At 44.5% G+C, this 23,437-nt stretch overlaps 1 protein-coding gene across 1 annotated transcript in view; it reads left to right on the plus strand.

Annotated features, from left to right (window-relative positions):
* The window catches only part of LOC136626866 (receptor-type tyrosine-protein phosphatase kappa-like), a 35,394-nt gene extending 12,194 nt beyond the window's left edge, over nt 1-23,200 (plus strand). Inside the window, exons 3-8 of the mRNA XM_066601823.1 lie at nt 4,949-5,189; nt 6,188-6,230; nt 6,549-6,591; nt 7,147-7,265; nt 8,504-8,553; nt 22,749-23,200. Coding sequence (XP_066457920.1) covers nt 4,949-5,189; nt 6,188-6,230; nt 6,549-6,591; nt 7,147-7,265; nt 8,504-8,553; nt 22,749-22,946 — 694 coding nt within the window. The 3' untranslated portion in view covers nt 22,947-23,200. The remainder of the gene's footprint in view (nt 1-4,948; nt 5,190-6,187; nt 6,231-6,548; nt 6,592-7,146; nt 7,266-8,503; nt 8,554-22,748) is intronic.
* Nucleotides 23,201-23,437: the final 237 nt, after the last annotated feature.

Below are 23,437 nucleotides of genomic sequence, written 5' to 3' on the forward strand. Positions count from 1 at the left end.
CCCATGTAACTGGTGGATGGTCATTACTAACCTGGGCCCTACTCCTAAGGGCCACTACTACACCATCCATTCCACTAACTACTCCACTTAGTCTGCTGCACTATGAGATTCAGCCAACTAGACCACTCCTTTAGGTATTCAGGCCTCAGCAACAGCCGTCCCCCACTGCGCTGGCTTCTATTACTGTCCCCTCTTGTACCAATCTACAGCCTCCCCAGAGTATAAGCTCAGTGACGTTCACCTGGCTCCCTCCCACCTGAAGTCTTTTTCACAACCCTAGCGACTCTCAGACCCACCCCCACTCCCCCAGGCTGACCATGTACCCAGCCCATATGGCTTCAGAGACAGCCTACACAGAGCACTGCAAACCACCCTCTTACATGGCCAGACCTCCATAGCTCGAGTCTAAGATTCAGTTACTGCATTAGCTCACTAACTGCTCTAATGGAAATTTTTTTAGGTCTTGCTGAGCAAACCAGTTCTAGCACTAACCTCAGGAGACTGGCACAACTCACCAGATGACTCTGTGCATAGATCTGCTCAGTCCTCACATCACACCTCTGACCTCCAGTCCACCATCAACATTTCCTCAAGCAAGCTGCACCAGCCTCCAGTTCACCACCACTACCACCAATGTCCAAGCCTTCTCCACCTTCCAGATCACTGCAACCTCCCGGGCAGACTGGCTTCAGACCTGTCTCATAGGCAAACTACAGTTCAAATTTGAGCTACATCTGCACCATCTGTACTCTCAGTATTCGTACCATACCTTGCCTTTTACCACCTCCCAAGATGTTTCATGTAACAGCGTGGTTGTGCAGTGCACCACCATCACCAGCATACCTCCCAGTCACAATCGGGCTCTTCCTGGGCCTAAGTTTTCCATACCTCTTCTGGTAGCTGAGAGCCAAGAACACTGTCATTCCTGGAGTCAGCAACATACACTATGTTGACAGAAGTATTAGTATCAACGGTGATGAAATTGGATTTTATTATAATTTGTCAATTCGGTGTTGGGCAGCCTTTGGCCTCAATAACTGCAGTAACCCTCCTACACATGCTTTCTGCCAAATTCTACAGATGTGTAGAAGGATTTGCCTCCATTCCTTGAGTAGAGCTTCAGATAGTCATGTGGAAGATGATCAGCATGTTCGGCATGCAGAGATACAGAGTTCTGGTTTGTCCTGCTCAATGGGATTGAGACATGGACTTTGGGCTGGCCATTAAACTTTGTAGACATTCTGTTCCTCAAAACTGTATGCTGTATGACATGGTGCTCAGTCCTGTTGGTAGGAGCTGTACTAAAGTTTTGTCACAGGGTAAATAATAGCAAATTGTCCAGAGTGTCTCTATACCCATTGGCATTGAAGGTGGACTTTATTACAACAAATGGTCCTAACTCCCCCACACAACAACAGAACCTCCTCCTAACTTCACTGTTGGGACGATGCAGTCATATAGAAAACGCTTTTCAGGCAACTGCCACATCCAAGTGCGGCCATCCGATCGGAAGATGGTGTACTGTGATTCAGCTGTTCACAATGCTTGCTTCCAGTCATAGATAGTAACATAGTATGTTAGGCTGAATGAAGACAGTGTCCATCTAGTTCAGCCTGTTTTGACCCCCCACTCCCCCTTGTTAATCCAGAGGAAGGCAAAAAACCCCAATGAGGCAGAAGCCAATTAGCACTAAAAATTCCTTCCCAACTCCATAATGGCAGTCAGAATAATTCCTGGATCAACGTTTGATAGTTCCTACCTAAATGTAAGACCCGAAACAACAACCTCGCTGGTCACCTAATGTCTATATCTTGTAATATCACAGCGCTCCAGAAAGACATCTAGTCCCCTCTTAAACTCCTCTATGGATTCTGCCATCACCCCGTCCTCAGGCAAGAGTTCCACAGTCTAACTGCTCTTACAATAAAGAACCCCCTTCTGTGTTGGTGATGAAACCTGCTTTCCTCTAGATGCCCTCTTGTTACCGTCGCAGTCCTGGGTATAAACAGATCCTGGAGAGATCCTTGTATGGTCCCCTCATGTACTTATACAGAGTTATTTGATCGCCCATTGGCCGTCTTTTTTCCGGGGTGAATAATCCCAGTTTTGATGCCTCTCTGGGTATTCCAGTCCTCTCATTTCGTTTATTAGTTTAGTCGCCCTTCTTTGAACCCCCTCAAGCACGGTAACATCTTTCCTGAGCTGTGGAGTCCAGAACTGTGCGCAGTATTCCATGTGGGGCCTGACAAGTGCCTTATATAGTGGGAGGATAATGTTCTCGTCCCTCGCCCCTCACCCATATACCTCTTTTACTGCACCCCAAGACTTTATTAGCTTTTACAGCAGCTAACTGGCATTGATTGCTCCAGTTAAATCTACAATCCACTAGTACCCTCAGGTCCTTTTCCATATGACTTTTCCCTAGCAGTACCGCATTTAGTGTATATTGGTGACATCCGTTTCTCCTGCCCATGTGCAGAACCTTACATTCATCAATATTAAACTTCATTTGCCATTTTTCTGCCCAAGCTTATTTAGGTCCTTTTGCAGCCGTACATTGTCCTCTTTTGTAATATCTTGTATAATTTTGTATTGTCTGTAAATATTGATATTTTGCTGTGCAGCCCCTCTATCAGGTCATTGATAAATATATTGAGCAGAATGAGGCCTAATACTGAACCCTGTGGCCCCCCACTAGCAACGGGGGCCCAATCAGAGTATGAACCATTTATTACCACCCTCTGCTTTCTAGGTCTGAGCCAATTCATTACCCAACTACACACGTTTTCACCCAATCCGAGCTTCTCATTTTATATATTAGCCTATTATGCATCACGATGTCAAATGCTTTAGAGAAGTCCAGATATACAAGATCAATAGACTCTCCCAGGTCCAGCCTAGAACTTACTTCATCGTAGAAGCTGATCAGATTGGTCTGACATGATCGCCCCCTCATGAACCCGTGCTGATAACGGGTTATATGGTTATTCTCCTTGAGGTATTCTAGGATGGTGTCTCTCAGAAACCACTCAAATATTTTTCCAGTTATTGAAGTGAGACTTACTGGCCTGTAGTTACCAGGCTCTCTTCCGGCCCTTTTTTTTGTATATTGGAACCACATTGGCAATCCATTGGTACAACCCCAGTTTCGATAGTGTTCATAAATATCAGAAATAGCGGTCTAGCTATCACATCACTTAGTTCCCTTAGAACTCTTGGGTGTATTCTATCTGGGCCCGGGGATTGATTGATTTTAATCCTCTTTAACCGACTCTGCACTTCCTCCTGTGTTAGGTATGAGATATGTAGCGGGGGGTTCGTTTTAGTCCCCTGCATCTTGTGTGACATTTCTTTTTCATTGATGAATACACTTGAAAAGAAACTGTTTAGTAAATTGCCCCCCCCCCCCCCCCCATCGTCTTCTTTGGTTTCTCCTGCATCATTTGTTAAAGGGCCAGCGCTCTCAGTGCAAATCCTTGCTGTTAATATAGTTGAAGAATAGTTTTGGGTTGTATTTGCTCTCTTTGGCGATCAGTCTTTCTGCCTCCTCCTTAGCAATTTTGATCTTTTCCTTACATATTTAGTTTTTTTTCCCTGCATGATTTTAGCGCTTCTTCGCTGCCTTCTTGTTTTAGTAGTTTAAACACTTTCTTTTTTTCATTTATTGCCCCCTTACAGTCTTGTCGAGCCATATTGGTTTCCTCCTTCTTGTAATTCTTTTGTTTTTAAAGGGTATGAACTGCTCACATGAGCTGATTAGGATGCTTTTAAACTTCTCCCATTTGTCCTATGTACTGATATTTTTGAGGATGTTGTCCCAATTAATGTTACCGATAATAGTTCTAAGCTCATCAAATTTTGCTTTACTTAAGTTTAATTTTTTTGTTGCTCCCTGATAAGGCTTCCTATTGAATGACAGCTGGAAATTAATTATATTGTGGTCACTATTTCCCAAGTGTCACTTTGACCTGCACCCCTATTATTAAGTCTGGTTTGTTAGTTGATACTAAGTCCAGAGTGGCCAAGAATGACGATCCAAGAACCATCGCAACTGCCTCTGTGCATTCACTGCTGTGATGCTGCATGCAGCCACTCGTCCTTGGTAACCTTTCACATGCCGTTCTCTACAGATGGTTCTGGTGCTAATGCATGTTCCAAAATCCTGTGAGAGCCCCTGAGTGAGGGCAGATGATGTGTGTGTGTGATGCCTTCCCATCTCATGCAAGGCTTTGTTGTCCACATCCTGTCAGTTTACGGGGTTTCCCTGAATGTGGCTGCACCGCACATACCAGATGGTTTCCATTCCCCAATAACATGGCCAACAGTGGACTCTGGAAGGTCCGAAAGTGCTGTGATGTCCCGTACTGATTAGTTGGTGACATCCCACCACCAGACCCCATTGTCAGCTCTATACCTGGCCCGAAAATGAGCGATAATCATTACATGTAAATGTGGGCATCGTGCACTTTTCATTTGAACTATTGATTTTACGTGCCTTCCATTTGAATGCATTTTGTTCCTCTTTCAAAAGCCTGCAGAATGTTCTCCTCGTGTCTTGTTTACACTAGCCGTGAGAACAATGGATTTTCTGGCAGCTGTTTACACAGCTGGGAGAGTGTTTAAACGCGCTGAGCTCTGCAAACAACTCCTGAAGGTCCTGTAACATGTAAATGAAGATGATAAAGTGGTTATGGCCATTAAACCAATAACCCTTTATGCAAATGCATTGCTAAATCTTTCAATCTTTTGGCCATTTGAAAGATTATCTTTGTGTGTAATAGGACCTTAATTCTCACACATCACCTGACTGCACAGGATTGGCAGGGGGCCAATACTTTTGTCAAGATAGTGTATCTCAGTGCCGCTCAGTATCACAACCCTCTGTCCAGCTGACCTGATATTGATTATTGACTCGTGACTGATGTCTATTCTTTTCTTCTATACACAGTCATTATGAAATAATTGTTTTTACTGATTGGAGAAGTAACACAAGTGACTGCCTACAAGTGACTCACACGCCTTACAACTCAACGACGACTCCGTACACTGCGGCACTGCTCTCTGCACACAACCTTACGGAGTCGATAACCCTGGGAGATAACCAGCATTATGGCGGCTTCCTTAATGCTCCTCTCATCCCAAACTGCAATTACTCTGTGTTTGTGCGGGTCACCAGTAAGTGGAAGAAGGTAGGAGAGCCGTGTGATATTATTTGCTGTCTAATCATCATTTCATGTGAGCGTTTTGGAGATTTCCTCTGTGTGACCTGAAAACCCGATGGTCTGCCCAATATTTTATGGAATTTATGACACATGTCCAAGTGTCTTCTATTATTACTCTTCTCCATCATGGTGGTTTCTGCTCCCATTCAGATGTCCAATGTTCCTCCACAATGTCCTAAGCTCCAAAGTCACCCCTGACTTCCATGCTTCGCGGCTTGGACCACAGAGTCATTACAGTTTTATGGGACCTCAATATTTTATTCTGCATGTCCCCAAATGTCTTCAGTCAATGGAGATCTTAGAAACTTCACTAATTAACCCTAACCCTCTGATTGTGGTGGTGTATACATCTAAAGTGATGTCACTGCTGATTACCAGTCAATGGGGTTAGTCTGGTTAAATTGCTCCTCTCATAACACCTCGGGCTAATGACTGCTGTAAGCTGTTTTTATTTACTAGAAAACCCCTTTCTGGGGATGAGTGAGTGGATAATAATGTGCGTTACATGAAAATGTCCTTAGAAATAGTAGGAAAGTCCCTCAGCACACCTAACACATGCACTTAAGTGCAGAGGTTCCAATCTGTGTATGCCAAGCCACCTGTGGGGTCATGAACCCAACCCCAAGTAAATGCAATGGTATCCAAGGAGGCGGCAGCATCAATGGTGTAGAAATGGTAAAAAATGATTTTATTGCTCCATAAAATGGCCATTTTATGGAGCAATAAAACCTTTTTTTTTACCATTTCTATACCGTTGATGCTGCCGCCTCCTTGGATACCATTACATGAAAATGTCCTATTACATTGCATTGTGCAGTGAATATGGCCCCATAAATGATGCAGGGAATCTTCACTGTTGCGCTCCTATCTATTCCTTTCCACATAAATGAATGACCCTGAAATCAGTTGTCGTTTCTGTTGCATTTGCAATTTTTTTAAAACTGATTTCTCTATGTGCCCTGAAGGATCAGGATAAGTCGTCATGCGTGTCTTTGGGCCTCTTCACAGGTAAGACAAACCGATTATCAAATATTCCTACATCTATTCACCATCCAAGTCTATCTTATATGAAACCAATGGGGTGTTGTAGGGAGCTCTTGGGAGGCCTGGTTTATCTTTGGAGTTCCAACTGGTGTAAGCGTTATATAGGCAAAGCTTCCTGGGGAAAAGTATGCAAATGACAGATGGTACAATGCCTCTACTGTGCCACCTATTGGAAGGTGACTTCCCTATAAGTCAATGTCTGACCTTGCAGTAGGTGAATAACAGGACTCTAGAATGGCGAGCTGGCCTTGTTATGTATAAACCATCTCCCCTCCTCCGCAGATTCCACTGCACCTCTGGATTCAGGAGTATTATCTATCATGAGGTAAGTACAAATAGAGGTTCAACACCTTATTGTGCACCTTATTGAAGTCCTAATAGGCTCCTTGCAAAACCTAATAAGGCCTTGTGCATGCTGACAAAGACCTCTGTAAAGGGTCCGTCTGCTTTGTACTGTTCTCTATTGTTAGATGGGGCCCCTGACTGTAAGATAATGACCGTTCATTCCATAGTGGGACCCTTTAGTTACCAGCTGCAATCTATGGTGAGTCCCAGCAGCAAGTGTTCAAATTTGCTGCAGCACCCCCATAGGGCAAATTAAGCATTACATGGTGCTCAATGACAGGAATGAGCTGGGCCCTCTAGAAGGGGAAATGAACATTGTAGACACATTCTGCTCCAAGTGATTAATGGAGGTACAAATTAGACCCCTCTCTAATCACTCAGAATGTCCTAATAGAGTATCTGAACCAAACATCCCATGTAATGTCTACAGAATGAAAGCTCTTATGTTTCTACACCGACCCTAGAAAGTTCTCCTGGATTAGTGGACCTCCCAGCTTATTTATGAACTATTACATAAAGCTTCTCTTTTTTCCAGCTTCGATCTCAGGCCCATACTTGGGATTGCAATACCTATATTCACCATGAAGCTGCTGGTACTTGTAGTTCTCATGAAGATCCACTTTACTCAGATGGCCAGGAATACCAGTGAGACAGGTCTGTGCATCATTACCACATTTGGGGTGTAAGATTATATTTCTATTTGTCATGCAGCATGCAGCACTATTCTTCCTGTCAAAGAGACTGACACCACGACGGAATCCCGATGGACCCTGTTGTATGTCAGTGGGATCTGTCAGGCACCATCAGTGTCTATTGTGTGATCGGTACAGTACTTAAGCAGGGTTTCATTTTATGGTGGAAACCACGATGCTTCTGTGAATGGGGTCTTAAGCTGACCATACACGTTAGATATATATTGGTCAAAGCCGCTGGTTTTGGTGGAACTGGCCAAACATATAATGTGTATAGGGGCCTCTTGACTCTCCTCTGATTCTCCGCTGACAGCAGATATCGATAAAGAGAAGGATCGGGCTGTTGGATTTAAACGTGTAATATTGTTTTGTTCTCGGGGAGATAAACCACTGACAGAAAAAATTTAAGAGGAGACTAGATGTCTTTTTAGAGTGCTATGATATTACAGGATATAGACATTAAATAACCAGTGGGGTTGTTGTTCCAGGTCTTGGAGTCAGGTAGAAATTTTTAAACATTGATCCAGGGATTATTCTGACTGCCATTAAGGAGTCGGGGAGGAATTTTTGCCCCAAATGGGCTAAATTGGCTTTTGCCTCATTGTTTTTTTTTTGCCTTCCTCTGGATCAACAAGGGGGGTTGGGAACAGGCTGAACTAGATGGACATTGTCTTCTTTCAGCCTAACATACTATGTTAATATGTAGAACACATGTACGCTTGACTGAGCCAACTATGAGAGGTCAGGACGGTGTTCGGACAATAAGTATCTCAAGTATTTCGCCAACTTAAGATTTTGGGGGGAACAGAACTGGGGTGTCATCTCATTACATATGTGTCTATTATCGATTTGTCAGAAACTCAAGTTAAAACCAAACACAAACTTCATTTACATACAAGGACATTTTTCTGTTACTCAATGATGGGAGCATCACTTCACCTTGTTCCAGATCCATAGCCAATCAGAGGGATCTGTATCCCATATGTTGAATAGAGTAGAGAGTTTCTAGTACAGCCTCCCTCATCTCTACTAATAGACCCCGCTGGAAATTATTAACACTGGCATTTCAAAATGTGCGACTTCAAATAGTGTGTACAGAGAATTACCAATCTGCTGAGCTGGAGATGGCACCAGAATTTAACCTGCTACCCGTCATTTGTTGAATTAAGTGCCACTCTAATAATTGTTTCTTTTCCTTAGAACTGAACAGAAAGAAACAATCTACAGGAAATAACATTCTTTACAGGAAGGTAAGAGAAGAACAGACATTACCCGCCATCTTCATACTCTGCCGGGAATATTCTAAGACGTTTTCCAGATGCACAGAAGCTAACTCTATTCTGACACTCTTCCCTGCACCCTGTCCGTCAGGCTACAAGACGCACCAAGTTTAGACAGCAGAAAATAAGGAAAACTATTTTAGATTACTTAATTCTCCTGGGGATCTGGAGTTAATATTTGATTTCATTCAGTCCAATGTGTTGCCCCTTTCCATGCTTGTATAGGTTAGACAAGGCATCCATATTTCTCTTTATGTTGGTTTTTGGTACTTCTGCCCTTCCCACTGGTCTACAATAATGCAAAATGTTTTGGTAGTTATAGGTAAAGTCATTAATATTTGTCTTCTGGTGGTCCAGAGTAATACCCTCTTCCCTGCTGGTTTGGTTTAGAGGAGTCCTAGAATAATAGAGTTGGAAGGGACCTCCGTGGTCATCGGGTCCAACCCCCTGCTCAGTGCAGATCACTAAATCATCACAGACAGATGTCTGTCCAGCCTTTGTTTGAATGCTTCCATTGAAGTCGAACTCCTTGTTCCACTCATTGATCCCCCTCACTGTCTAGTATCTAATATGTGTCTCCTCCATTTCAGTTTCATCCCATTGCTTCTAGTCTTTCCTTGTACAGATGAGAATAGGGCTGATCCCTCTGCACTGTGACAGCCCTTCAGATATTTGTAGACTGGTATTGTCTCCTCTCAGCCTTCTCTTCTGCTAAACATTCCCAGATCCTTTACCTGTTCCTCATAGGACATGATTTGCAGACCGCTCACCATATTGGTACTCTTCTCTGAACTTGCTCCAGTTTGTTTATTACTTTTTTTAGTGGGGTGCCCAGGACTGGACACAGTATTCTGGATGAGATCTGACTAAGGAAGAGTAGAGGGGGATAATGACTTCAAGTGATCTAGACTCTATGCTTCTTTTAATACATCCCAGAATTGTGTTTGCCTTTTTAGCTGCTGCATCACATTGTTGACTCATGTTCAATCTATGATCTACTAGCTGATATACCCGGCTTCGCCCAAGTTAATTTGGTACTGGTGTTTATCTGGAGTTCACACGGAAAATCTTCTGAAGCCGTGGTTACTTTAGAGATACCGGGAAAAAATATGTTCACCATTTTGCATAGTTCTCTGCGTTACCCAGGAAACATCACGGGGAGGTAACTATGCAACGTTTCCTTTACATAAAATGACATCAGGAAGTAAGAGAATTAGATTTCATATGTAAAATTTGGACGCTAGTTCTTTTGCGCATAGAATTGAATAATCGAGTTGGGACCCATTAGCTTTTCCAATTTATGACATAATCAATGCTCGTGCCAAATTTCACGTTTCTATGACACCGGAAAGTGAGAAAATTACATTCCGTACGTAAAATTTGGAAGCTAATTCTTTTGCGCATAGAATTGAATAATCGAGTTGGTACCCATTAATTTTTCTATTTATGACATATTCAATGCCCGTGCCAAATTTTAGGTTTCTATGTGAGAAAATTACATTCCGTACGTAAACTTTGGACGCAAATTCTTTTGCGCATAGAATTGAATAATTGAGTTGGGACCCATTAGCTTTTCCTATTTATGACATAATCAATGCTCCTGCCAAATTTCGAGTTTCTATGACATCGGGAAGTGAGAGAATTAGATTCCGTACGTAAAATTTGGATGCTAATTCTTTTGCGCATAGAATTAAATAATCGAGTTGGGACCCATTAGCTTTTCCTATTTATGACATAATCAATGCTCCTGCCAAATTTCGAGTTTCCATGACATTGGGAAGCGAGAAAATTAAATTCCGTACGTAAAATTTGGACGCTAATTCTTTGGTGCTTAGAATTGAATAATCGAGTTGGGACCCATTAACTTTTCCTATTTATGACATAATCAATGCTTGTGCCAAATTTCAAGTTTCTATGACATTGGGAAGCGAGAAAATTAGATTCTGTACATAAAATTTGGACGCTAATTCTTTGGCGCATAGAATTAAATAATCGAGTTGGGACCCATTAACTTTTCCTATTTATGACATAATCAATGATTGTGCCAAATTTCAAGTTTCCATGACATTGGGAAGCGAGAAAATTAAATTCCGTACGTAAAATTTGGACGCTAATTCTTTGGTGCTTAGAATTGAATAATCGAGTTGGGACCCATTACCTTTTCCTATTTATGACATAATCAATGCTCGTGGCAAATTTCATGTTTCTACAACATCGGGAAGTGAGAGAATTAGTGGCAGTGATGGAAATCGAATGATCTACGTGGGGGGGTCGTAACTGTCGACGACGCAGGCGCCATTTATCATAGCATATTTGTACTATGCCTATAATCTTCCCAGGAGTGTACTCAACAACTTCCCAAAGTTTCATGGCGATCGGATGAATGGTGTAGTAGCGCATAAAGGACAAACAGACAGACAGACACGCATACATTCAATTTTATATATATAGACTAGCTTACCCGTCACGCGTTGCTGCGAAGACAGACAGACATACATTCATTCGTTTTTATATATCTAGATAACAACGAATCACAGCGCAGCTTTCATGTTACCTCAGTGGTATAATATATAACAACCAATCACAGCGCAGCTTACATGTTACCTCAGCATAATAATATATAATAACCAATCACAGCGCAGCTTTCATGTTACCTCAGCAGTAAGAGAAATAACAACCAATCACAGCGCAACTTTTATTCTGCCTCAGCAATATAAAAAATAGCAACCAATCACAGCGCAGCTTTCATGTTACTTAAGTGGTATAATATATAACAACGAATCGCAGCACAGCTTTTATGCAACCTCTGTAGTATAAGAAGTAGCCACCAATCACAGCACAGCTTTCATGTTACCTCAGCAGTATAAGAAATAGCAACCAATCAGAGCACAGCTTTCATTTTACCTCAGCAGTATAAGAAATAGCAACCAATCACAGCACAGCTTTCATTTTACCTTAGCATTCTCAATATCCAGCAATTGTCTTGTGAAACGTTCGGCGGATGCATCATTTTGTGGTTGAACACTCATCCCGTTGCTCGTAATGCCTTTTGCTTTCGTGCTTGAGATGGAAATCAAACGATCTTTGTCTGGGGGGGCATAACTGTCGATGATGCTCGCACGCGCGCCACCTATCGTAGGATAGTTGTATTATGCCAGTAATCTTCCCAGGAGTGTACTCAGCAACTTCCCAAAGTCTCATGGCAATTGGATGAATGGTGTAGTAATGCATAAAGGACAGACAGACAGACATACATTCATTTATATATATCAGGAAGTGAGAGAATTAGATTGTGTACGTAAAATTTGGGTGCTAAATGTTTTGCGCTTAGAATTGAATAATCGAGTTGGGACCCATTAACTTTTCCTATTTGTGGCATAATCAATGCCCGTGCCAAATTTCAAGTTTCTATGTGAGAAAATTACATTCCGTACGTAAAATTTGGACGCTTAGTCTTTGGCGCTTAGAATTGAATAATCGAGTTGGGACCCATTAGCTTTTCCTATTTGTGGCATAATCAATGCCCGTGCCAAATTTCAAGTTTCTATGTGAGAAAATTACATTCCGTACGTAAAATTTGGACGCTAATTCTTTTGCGCATAGAATTGAATAATGGAGTTGGGACCCATTAGCTTTTCCTATTTATGACATATTCAATGCCCGTGCCAAATTTCATGTTTCTATGTGAGAAAATTACATTCCGTACGTAAAATTTGGATGCTAATTCTTTTGCACATAGAATTGAATAATCGAGTTGGTACCCATTAATTTTTCTATTTATGACATATTCAATGCCCGTGCCAAATTTTAGGTTTCTATGTGAGAAAATTAGATTCCGTACGTAAACTTTGGACGCAAATTCTTTTGCGCGTAGAATTGAATAATTGAGTTGGGACCCATTAGCTTTTCCTATTTATGACATAATCAATGCTCGTGCCAAATTTCAAGTTTCTATGACCTCGGGAAGCGAGAAAATTAGATTCTGTACGTAAAATTTGGACGCTAATTCTTTGGCGCTTACAATTGAATAATCGAGATGGGACCCATTAACTTTTCCTATTTTTGACATAATCAATGCTCGTGCCAAATTTCGAGTTTCTATTACATCGGGAAGCGAAAAAATTCGATTCCGTACGTAAAATTTGGACGCCAATTCTTTTGCGCCTAGAATTGAATAATCGAGTTTGGACCCTTGAACTTTTCCTATTTATGACATAATCAATGCTCGTGCCAAATTTCAAGTTTCTATGACATTGGGAAGCGAGAAAGTTAGATTCCGTACGTAAAATTTGGACGCCAATTCTTTTGCGCCTAGAATTGAATAATCGAGTTTGGACCCTTGAACTTTTCCTATTTATGACATAATCAATGCTCGTGTCAAATTTCGAGTTTCTATTACATTGGGAAGCGAGAGAATTCGATTCCGTACGTAAAATTTGGACGCTAATTTTTTTGCGCATAGAATTGAATAATCGAGTTGGGACCCATTCGCTTTTCCTATTTATGACATAATCAATGCTCGTGCCAAATTTCACGTTTCTATGACACCGGAAAGTGAGAAAATTAGATTCCGTACGTAAAATTTGGACGCTAATTCTTTTGCGCATAGAATTGAATAATCGAGTTGGGACCCATTAGCGTTTCCTATTTGTGACATATTCAATGCCCGTGCCAAATTTCAAGTTTCTATGTGAGAAAATTACATTCCGTACGCAAAATTTGGAGGCTAATTCTTTTGCGCATAGAATTGAATAATCGAGTTGGGACCCATTAGCTTTTCCTATTTATGACATAATCAATGCTCGTGCCAAATTTCAAGTTTCTATGACATTGGGAAGCGAGAAAATTAGATTCCGTACGTAAAATGTGGACGCTAATTCTTTGGCGCATAGAATTGAATAATTGAGTTGGGACTGATTAGCGTTTCCTATTTATGACATAATCAATGCTCCTACCAAATTTCACGTTTCTATTACATTGGGAAGTGAGAGAATTCGATTCCGTACGTAAAATTTGGACGCTAATTTTTTGGCGCATAGCATTGAATAATCGAGTTGGGACCCATTAGCTTTTCCTATTTATGACATAATCAATGCTCGTGCCAAATTTCATGTTTCTACGACATCGGGAAGTGAGAGAATTAGTGGCAGTGATGGAAATCGAACGATCTACGCGGGGGGGGCGTAACTGTCGACGACGCTCGCACGCGCGCCATTTATCGTAGGATAGTTGTACTATGCCTATAATCTTCCCAGGAGTGTACTCAACAACTTCCCAAAGTTTCATGGCGATCGGATGAATGGTGTAGTAGCGCATAAAGGACAAACAGACACGCAGACAGACAGACACGCATACATTCAATTTTATATATATAGATTAGTCTACCCAAGTCTTTTTCACATGTGCTGCTGCTTAGCCCAATTTCTCACATTCTGTATGTCTTTTATTTCATTTTTCTTGCCCAGATGTAGGACTTTGCACTGTCTCTTTAACAAGGTTCAACAGGCAGTTTCTTAGGCACACCTGGTGCAAGTACAACAAAGTCTCTCATCATAGATTGTGAGTCTCTGTTAAGATTCGGTTCTTCACAGCAGGCCGGAGTCTGTCTTCAGAGAAGGTAATAATTCGTTAAGCCTTTCTGTAGAGGAGATCGGAACTGATCGGAGCGGGAGCAGGGTCACACCATGACACTTTTTGTGTCCTGAGGCTATTTCTGGTCTTGTACTGTGGAGTAATGTACAATTAGCTCTGTGGTAGTTCAGAAAGTGAACAGTGTTGCCAAGGATGATGTGAGCCTCCAGAGGGGCACCGCACTGCACATCTGCTCTGCTCAATTACTTCTCTGCTCTGAGCTCTAAAATGGCATGGCTTCTTATTCCTGCCTACTGCTCAGTGAGCTGCTCCTCCCCCTTAACCCCTTAAGGATACTGCCCTTTTTTGTTTTCATTTTCATTTTTTCCCTGCCACATTTTAAAAAAATCCTAACTTTTATTTATCCATCGCTGAGATCCTGTTGTATTTTTCAGTGATACCATGTAATGTACTGAAAAACGTTTAAAAAATTCTAAATGGAGTGAAATGGAAAAAACTATGCCCAGCACTATCCACTGCCTTTAGAGTCTTCTCCCACTCCACACAGCCTCTATTATCTACAAGTCTCTGCGAGCAGTAAATTACCCCGAGGTCTCAGCGCAAGACAGCAGGTTACTTTTTTCTAGTCACAGCATAGAGCCTCCGCTATCTACAAGTCTCTGTGTGCGGTGAATTAAGCCACAGTTGTCAGTGCTGTACAGTGGGGGAATTTATTTGGGCCCTGCTCTATTCTTAATCCGCCATGATGAAGAGTAGGGGTAAGGGTCGAGGACGCGGACGTCCAAAGGAGGGTGTGGGCACAGGCCGAGTTCCTGGTCGTGGTTAATCACAGCTGGCTGCTGCAGGATTAGCAGAGAGGCCAGTTTCTGGGGTCCCCAGCTTCATAATCACAATTTACGGGTCCGCGTGGTAGACCTTTATTAGAAACGCTCTATTCTCCTTAGGGAGAGCAACTATAAACTAAGTGAGGAGACTCAAATGGCCACGCACGCTCCTCTGGGTAATATGCAAATAAGGGAGATGGAATAAATCCTACACATTGCCACCTATTTAAAGGCAGCATTCCTTCAAGTCAAAGTCAGACTTTTTATACAAGCCTTGTTACAATGACTGGGAATTAAAAGCAAAAGGATTAATTCCACTTGAAGGAATGCAGCCTTTCAATAGGCGGCACTGAGGAGGATTTATTCAATCTCCCTTATTTGCAGACCTTTATTACAAACAGAGCAGTGTGAGCAGGTCCTGTCGTGGATGGCAGAAAATGCATCCAGCGATGTATCGACCACCCAGTCTTCTGCGCAGTCCACTACTCCCGGCCTAGGGACTGCAACTCTGAATCCTCTGGCTGCTCCTCCTTCCTCCCAGCGTCCTCACTCCATCAAAATGACATATTCTGATGAGCAGGCAGACTCCCAGGAACTGTTTGGAAAGTTTCCGGAGTCCGGGAGATGAGGCTGGGGACTTCCGACAACTGTCTCAAGAGCTTTTTGTGGGTGAGGAGGATGAAGAGACACAGCTGTCTGTCAGTGAGGTTGTAGTCCACGGGAGGAGCGCACAGAGGATTCGGAGGAAAAGCAGCTGGACGATGAGGTGACTGACCCCACCTGGTTTGCTAAGCCTATTGAGGACAGGGCTTCAGAGGGGGAGGCAAGTGCAGCAGCAGGACAGGTTGGAAGAGGCAGTGGAGTGGCCAGGGATAGAGGCAGGGCCAGAGCCAAGAATCCCCAACTGTTTCCCAAAGCACCCCCTCACGGCAAGCCTCCGTGCAGAGGGCTAGGTGTTCAAAGGTGTGGATGTTTTTTAGTGAGAGCATGGACGACCGACGAACAGTGGTGTGTAACCTGAGTCGCACCAAGATCAGCCGGGGAGCCACCACTACCAGCCTCACCGCCACCAGCATATGCAGGCATATGATGGCCACGCACCCCACAAGGTAGGACAAAGGCCATTTACCGCCTCTGGGTAACACCACTGCCTCTTCAACTGTGCCCCAACCTGCCACACAGATCCAATCCCCCTTCAAGAACATGGCATGATTGTCTCCCAGCCTGCACCCACACCCTCACCTCCACCATCCTCCACTCCATCCAGCAATGTCTCTCAGCGCAGCGTTCAGCTGTCGCTAACACAAGCGTTGGAGCGAAAGCACAAATACGCCGCCACCCACCCGCACACACAAGCTGTAAACGTGCACATTGCCAAATTAATCAGCCTGCAGATATTGCCGTACAGGCTTGTGGAAAAGGAGGCTTTCAAAAGCATGATGGCGGTGGCGGCGGTCCCACACTACTCGGTCCCCAATCGCCACTATTTTTCCCGGTGTGCCGTCCCAGCCCTACACCAGCACGGCTCCCGCAACATAAATCGTACCCTCACCAACGCGGTTACTGAGAAGTTCCACTTAACCACGGACACGTGGACAAGTACTGGCGGGCAGGGCCACTATATCTCCCTGACGGCACATTGGGTGAATTTGCTGTTACCGAGTCAGAGCCTGGGACCGCTCACGTCCTACGCACATCCCAGAATAGCGGGTCCTACCTCGGTGCTGGTATCTGCAGCGTTTTATGCCACCTCCTCCAAACCCTCCCCCTCCACCTCTACCTCTCAGTTAAGAAGTGTGAGCATGTCGCCAACAGTCGGTAGCGCGTGGTGTGACAGCACAGCGGTGGGCAAGCATCAGCAAGCCGTGCTGAAACTAATCAGTTTAGGTGACAAGAGACACATGGCCCCCGAGCTGTTGCAGGGTCTGACAGAGCAGACCGACCTCTGGCTTTCGCCGCTGAGCCTCCAACCGGGCATGGTCGTGTGTGACAACGGCCGTAACCTGGTGGTGGCTCTGCAGCTCGGCAGCCTCACACACGTGCCATGCCTGGCCCACGTCTTCAATCTGGTGGTTCAGCGGTTTCTGAAAAACTACCCGCACTTGTCTGACCTGCTCGGCAAGGTGCGCTGCGTCTGCGCACATTTCTGCAAGTCCACCACGGATGCTGCCACCCTGAGGACCCTGCAACATCGGTTTAATCTGCCACAGCACCGACTGCTGTGCGACGTGCCCACACGGTGGAATTCTACGCTGCACATGTTGTCCAGGCTGTACGAGCAGCGTAGAGCAATTGTGGAATACCAACTCCAACATGAGCAGTGCAGTGGTAGTCAACCTCTCCAATTCTTTACTGAGGAGCGGGCCTGGATGGTAGATATCTGCCAGTTCCTCAGAAACTTTGAGGAGTCTACCCAGATGGTGAGCGGCGATGCTGCAATCATTAGCATTACCATCCCACTGCTTTGCCTGCTGAGAAGTTCGCTGCAAAGCATAAAGGCCGATGCTTTGCGGTTGGAACAGGAGATGGGGGATGACAGTATGTTGCTTGATAGCCAGACCACCCTCATGTCTATATCTCAGAGCGTTTTGGAGGCTGTAGAGGAGGAGGATCCTGAAAGTCATTTTCCTAGTGAGGACAGCGATGTGTTGCGTACTGACTTCATGTTAGGCTACCTTTCCCGTGACCCTCGCATTAGACGCATTCTGGCCAACACGGATTACTGGGTGTACACCCTTCTTGACCCACGCTATAAGGAGAACCTTTCCACTCTCATTCCAGAAGAGGAAAGGGGTACAAGAGTGATGCAATACCACAGGGCCCTGGTGGAAAAAGTGTTGCTAAAGTTCCCATCTGACAGCGCTAGTGGCAGAAGATGTAGTTCTGGGGGCCAATTAGCAGGGGAGGTGCGGTGATCAGGCAGCATGTCCTGCGCAGGCAGGGGAACACTCTCCAAGGCCTTTGTCAGCTTTATGGCTTACCAGCAAGACTGTGTCACCACTCCCCAGTCAAGGCTGAGTCGGAGGTAGCACTGTAAAAAGATGGTGAGGGAGTACGTAGCCGATCATACCACCATCCTCCGTGATGCCTCTGCTCCATACAACTATTGGGTGTCAAAGCTGGACACGTGCACGAACTAGCGCTGTGCGCCCTGGAGGTTTTGGCCTGCCCTGCCACTAGCGTTTTGTCAGAGAGGGTGTTTAGTGCAGCTGGGCGAATTATCAAGATAAGCGTACCCCCTATCAACTGCCAGGGCTGACATGCTTACACATGATGAACAAAGGCTGGATTTTCCCAGGCTTCTCTTCTGCCTATACTGCTGCTACAGGAATGTTACTGGGGTCCGCCTATACATTTACTATAGAAATGTTACAGGAGTCTGCCTATACTTCTGCTACAGGAATGTTACAGGGGTCTGCCTAAACTTCTGCTACAGGAATGTTACTGCGGTTCGCCTATACTTTTACTACAGAAATGTTACTGGGGTCTGCCTATACCTTAGCTACAGGAATGTTACAGGGGTTTGCCTATACTCTGGGTGCACAAAGATTTCCTATCACGGTGTTTTATCTATCTGGCACAAATACCCTGACTGACTAGAGCAGAAATGTGGGCACTCTGATTTCTTTCTGTGTAATACCATCTTTGTGCACTGACAGCATAGGCGAGCCCAAGGAACTCAAAGACTTCCTCTTGCGTTGTTGAGCTATCTGACACCAACACAGAATGAATAGTGTGTGGACACATGGATTTCCCATTGCTATGTAACTCGCGGCACCTTGGGTCACACAAGGTGGAGGCTGGGACTGAGCCTGACCCAGGGCCCACTCACATACTGCCCACACAGACTATTGCGGGTCTTACCTCGGTCATGGTTTCTTGGCCTTGTTATGCCACCTCCTCCTCCTGTTTGGGGTCAGGGGATCTGCACTGGGCATCATGTATTTTCTCTTGTGATACCACAGTTATCTGAGACACTGGTTTGGGCCAAACAAAAGGAGTGTTACTGTATTAATATGATGTCCACAGCTACACTAGCATTTGAGTCCGCTTTATGCCCACGATTACTGAGGGTGTTAGCCGAGGTGGAGGTCCTTGGCACAGTGAAACTGTGTAATACTTTCCTTGGGTTCCTTTGGCTCGCCTATGCTGTGGGTGCACAAAGACTTCCCATAGCAGTGTTTTACCGGTGTTTTACCGGTCTGGCACAAATACACTGACTGACTTGGGTAGGGTGCAGAGTGCAGATGGCTTTCCCATTGCGTTGTTCAGCTATCTCACACCTACACAGAACGAATTGTGTGGGGACACATGGATTTCCCATAGCTATGTAACTCGCAGCACCTTGGGTCACACAAGGTGGAGGCTGGGACTGAACCTGACCCAGGGCCCGCTCACATACTTCCCACACAGACTGTTGGGGGTCCTACCTCCATCATGGTTTCTTGGCCTTGTTATGCCACCTCCTCCTCCTGCTTGGGGTCAGGGGATCAGCACTGGGCAACATGTATTTGCTCTCATGTTACCACAGTTATCTGAGACACTGGTTTGGGCCAAACAAAAAAATCGTAACTGATTTAATGAGGCGTTCACAGGTGTACTAGCATCAGAGTCCGCTTTATGCCCATGATTGCTGAGGTTGTGGGCAGAGGACGAAGTCCTGGGGAAAATGCAACTGCGCCGGGTTTGGCCGGTGGAACTTTTTCCTGGTTCATCCAGTCTTTGGAGCGATGAAAGCAAGCCTAACTGATTTAATGAGACGTTCACAGCTGTACTAGCATCGGAGTCCGCTTTATGCCCACGATTGCTGGGGGTGTGGGCAGAGTACGAAGTCCTGGGGGAAATGCAACTGCACCGGGTTTGGCCCGTGGAACTTCTTCCTGGTCCATCCAGTCTTTGGAGCGATGAAAGCAACCGTAACTGATTTAATGAGACGTTCAATGCTGTACTAGCATCGGAGTCCGCTTTATGCCAACGATTGCTGGATTGCTGAGAGTGTGTGCAGAGGCCGAGGTCCTCGGTGGAGTGAAAGTCTGCCATGTTTGGGCACTGTAATTGCTTCATGTTTAATACTTTCCTTGAGTTTCATGGGCTTGCCTATGCTGTGGGTGCACAAAGATTTCCCATTGTGGTGTTTTAGCTATCTGGCACAAATACACTGAATGACTTTGGTAGGGCACAGACGTCTTTCCTAGAGCGATGTTCAGCTATCTGACACCTACACAGAATGAAGTGTGTGGGGACACATGGATTTCCCATAGCTATTTAACTCACGGCACCTTGGGTCACACAAGATGGAGGCTGGGACCAAGCCTGACCCTGGGCCGCTCTCGTGCTTTCCACACAGAGTATTGCGGCTCCTACCTCGGTCATCGTTTCTCTGGCTTATTATGCCACCTTCTCCTCCTTCTTGGGGTCAGGGGATCTGCGTTGGTCGGCATGTATTATCTCTCCTGCTACAAATTACCACAGCTATCTGAGATACTGGATTGGAGCGTTCACAGGAAGCGTTAGTGATTTCATGAGACTTTCACAGGGTCACTGTATACCTGTGGTGGTTACTTTTGCGACACCTCCTGCTTCAAACCAATCTTTACTGTTAGTATGTGCTGCTGCATTGTGGAGATGTGTAGAAGTGCTGGCACCTGAGTCCCCTTTATGCCCACGTTTGTGGCTCCTGACAATTTTGCGACGGAGGTGGCACAGGATTGGAATGATCGTATGTCAATCGATCATCAATTCTCAACAGCATTGCGGGCTATCGCCGACACTTTCAAAGAGGGTCGCTGCCTGGCCCTGCCAACCCTCTGCAGTGTGTGCCTCCGGTTCCTCCTCATCGCAGACGCACTTAGAAATAGACATGAGGGTGGTGTAGCTATGAAGCGAGTGTGTGGCTGAACGCTGTGCAGGGAAAATTTTGGGTGCACTATGGATCCAGGACCGTGCGGGGGGTTGGACAGCAATGCCAACATGTAACCCAGGAGAAGAGGCAGCGGTGTCACCCGCAGGCAGTGATTGTCCTTGGTTGCAGGTAGTGTGGTGCTTAGCTAAGGTGAGCCTTGCTAATGAGGGTTTGTCCCACGTAAATTGTTAGAGGGGTGACGCCAGACTCTTGCCCCCATTTTGGCTTAATAGTGGGACCTGGGAGCCTCAGATGCAGCCATGCATGCTGCCCCTGCCCTTCCCTATCTGTTTCTGTGGTGTTTCCATGACTTTCTGATGTTTTCTGCTATTTGACAAGTCATCACCTATGCGAAGCATCGGTCACATGCAAAAATGCTCGAGTCGCCCATTGACTTCAATGGGGTTTGTTACTAGAAACGAGCTCTCGAGCATTACGAAAAGTTTGACTCGAGCAACGAGCACCCGAGCATTTTGGTGCTCGTTCATCTCTAGTCAGTACGATTACGACGATACAAAATCTATATAGCCTTTTTTTGCTGTACTTGTGTAAAATATTTTTGGAAAAAAACAAGATTATTTCCTGTCCTCATCTTCTGGCAGCCATAACTTTTTTAGTTTTCCACCATCATAGTTGGGCGAGGCTCATTTTTTGTGGGACGTCCCGTAGTTTCTATAGGTACCATTTTGGAGTACAGATGATTTTTTGATTGCTTTTTATACATTTTTTTCTTTGGAGACTGGGTGACCAAAAAACGCACAATTCTGGCGTGATTTATATTTCTTTTTTCTGCTGATATTCACCATGTGGTATAAATAATGTGTTACTTTGCTAGATCAGACTTTTAAGGCCGCAGCCATAACAAATGTTTTTGGAGTTAATTTTTTTATTTTAAATATGGGAAAAGGTGGAGGGGACGTTCAAACTTTTATTACCTTTTATTTTTTTTTATAATTAATAAAACCTTTTAAACTGATTTTTCTATTTTTTTTTTTATTTTTTTTTTACTGTGCAGTACCTCTATCAGGTCTTTGATAAATATATTGAACAGAATGGGGCCTAATACTGAGCCCTGTGACCCCCACTAGTGACTGTGGCCCAATCAGAGTACGAACCATTTATTACCACCCTCTGCTTTCTATCTCTGAGCCAGTTCTTTACCCAGATACACACGTTTTCACCCAATCTGAGCTGTCTCATTTTATATATCAGCCTATTATGTGGCACGGTGTCAAATGCTGTAGAGAAGTCCAGATATACGAGATCGATAGACTCTCCCAGGTCCAGCCTAGAGCTTACTTCATCGTAGAAGCTGATCAGATTGATCTGACATGAGCGACCCTTCATGAACCCGTGCTGGTGAGGAGTTATTCCATTGTTCTCCTTGAAGTATTCTACGATGGCGTCTCTCAGAGACCCCTTGAATATTTTTCCAATTATTGAAGTGAGACTTACCGGCCTGTAGTTACCAGGCTCACTTCTGGACCTCTTTTTGTATATTACAGCCACATTGGCAATGCGCCAATCCAGTGGTAGAACCCCGGTCTCGATATTGTCCATAAATATAAGAAATAATGTCTATCATTTCACGCCTCCCGGCATTATCGATCTTCATTAACGCTGTAGGGGATGTCATTTTTCCTCATTTGGGTGAGACGGCTTGTATGACAGCTGATCTTGTGTAAGTTTACCTGCTAATAGTTTAGAGATTTTCTTCTATTTCACTGTGAATGAAATATTCTGGATCTCCCCTACAACTACTGATAAATGCAGGACTTGTATCCTACAACGAGAGACCTAGGCCTGCAGATATGGACTAATGAGCGATGCTTCTCTTCTGTCCTCAGAGAGGAGATGAGGATGTGACTGTGGAAGATGCCGCTGATCAGACCATCTATGAAGAACTGAAGGACGCCGCTCCTCCTGATGTGTCTCCTCCTGCAGCGTTTTTTCCTATCCAGATGGGAAAAAGTAATGTGGGTACTCCACAGCAGCGTGTTCAGGGTGACTCCTATAGCAGTGGAGTTTGCAGCGCTGCCCTATAATTGGCAGTCTGGCTGTGTACTGTGGAGCCTGGAGCGCCAACTACCACAGCAGTCTGCATGTGTACTCTGGAGCCCCCCTATATTGACAGTCTGGCTGTGTACTCTGGAGCCCCCCTATAACTGTTTAGCTGTGGGAATGTGACGTTAAAAAAAACACGTTCTCTAAATCAAGATTTTATGTTGACTTATTTTTTAAGAATTTTTAGTGATTTTTTTTCAGTGTTAGAATCCAGATTAAAATATTGCAGTTCTCACACCGACCACTAGGATTAATAATAGTCCGACACTTCCTGTTCTGTAGAGGAAACTTCTCATCCGTCATCTCATAATCATCACAGGCAGGATTACAATGAGAGGGGACACCTATATATAGATAACACAGGGTCCACCATTGCCAATAGTCACAGCTCACCTCCTCCCCTCTCTGCACAGACAGGATTACACTGCGAGGTGACATCTATATATAGAGAACACAGCCACCATTCACCATA

Source organism: Eleutherodactylus coqui, chromosome 5, assembly GCF_035609145.1.
Source record: "Eleutherodactylus coqui strain aEleCoq1 chromosome 5, aEleCoq1.hap1, whole genome shotgun sequence".
NCBI classification, from domain to species: Eukaryota; Metazoa; Chordata; class Amphibia; order Anura; family Eleutherodactylidae; genus Eleutherodactylus; species Eleutherodactylus coqui.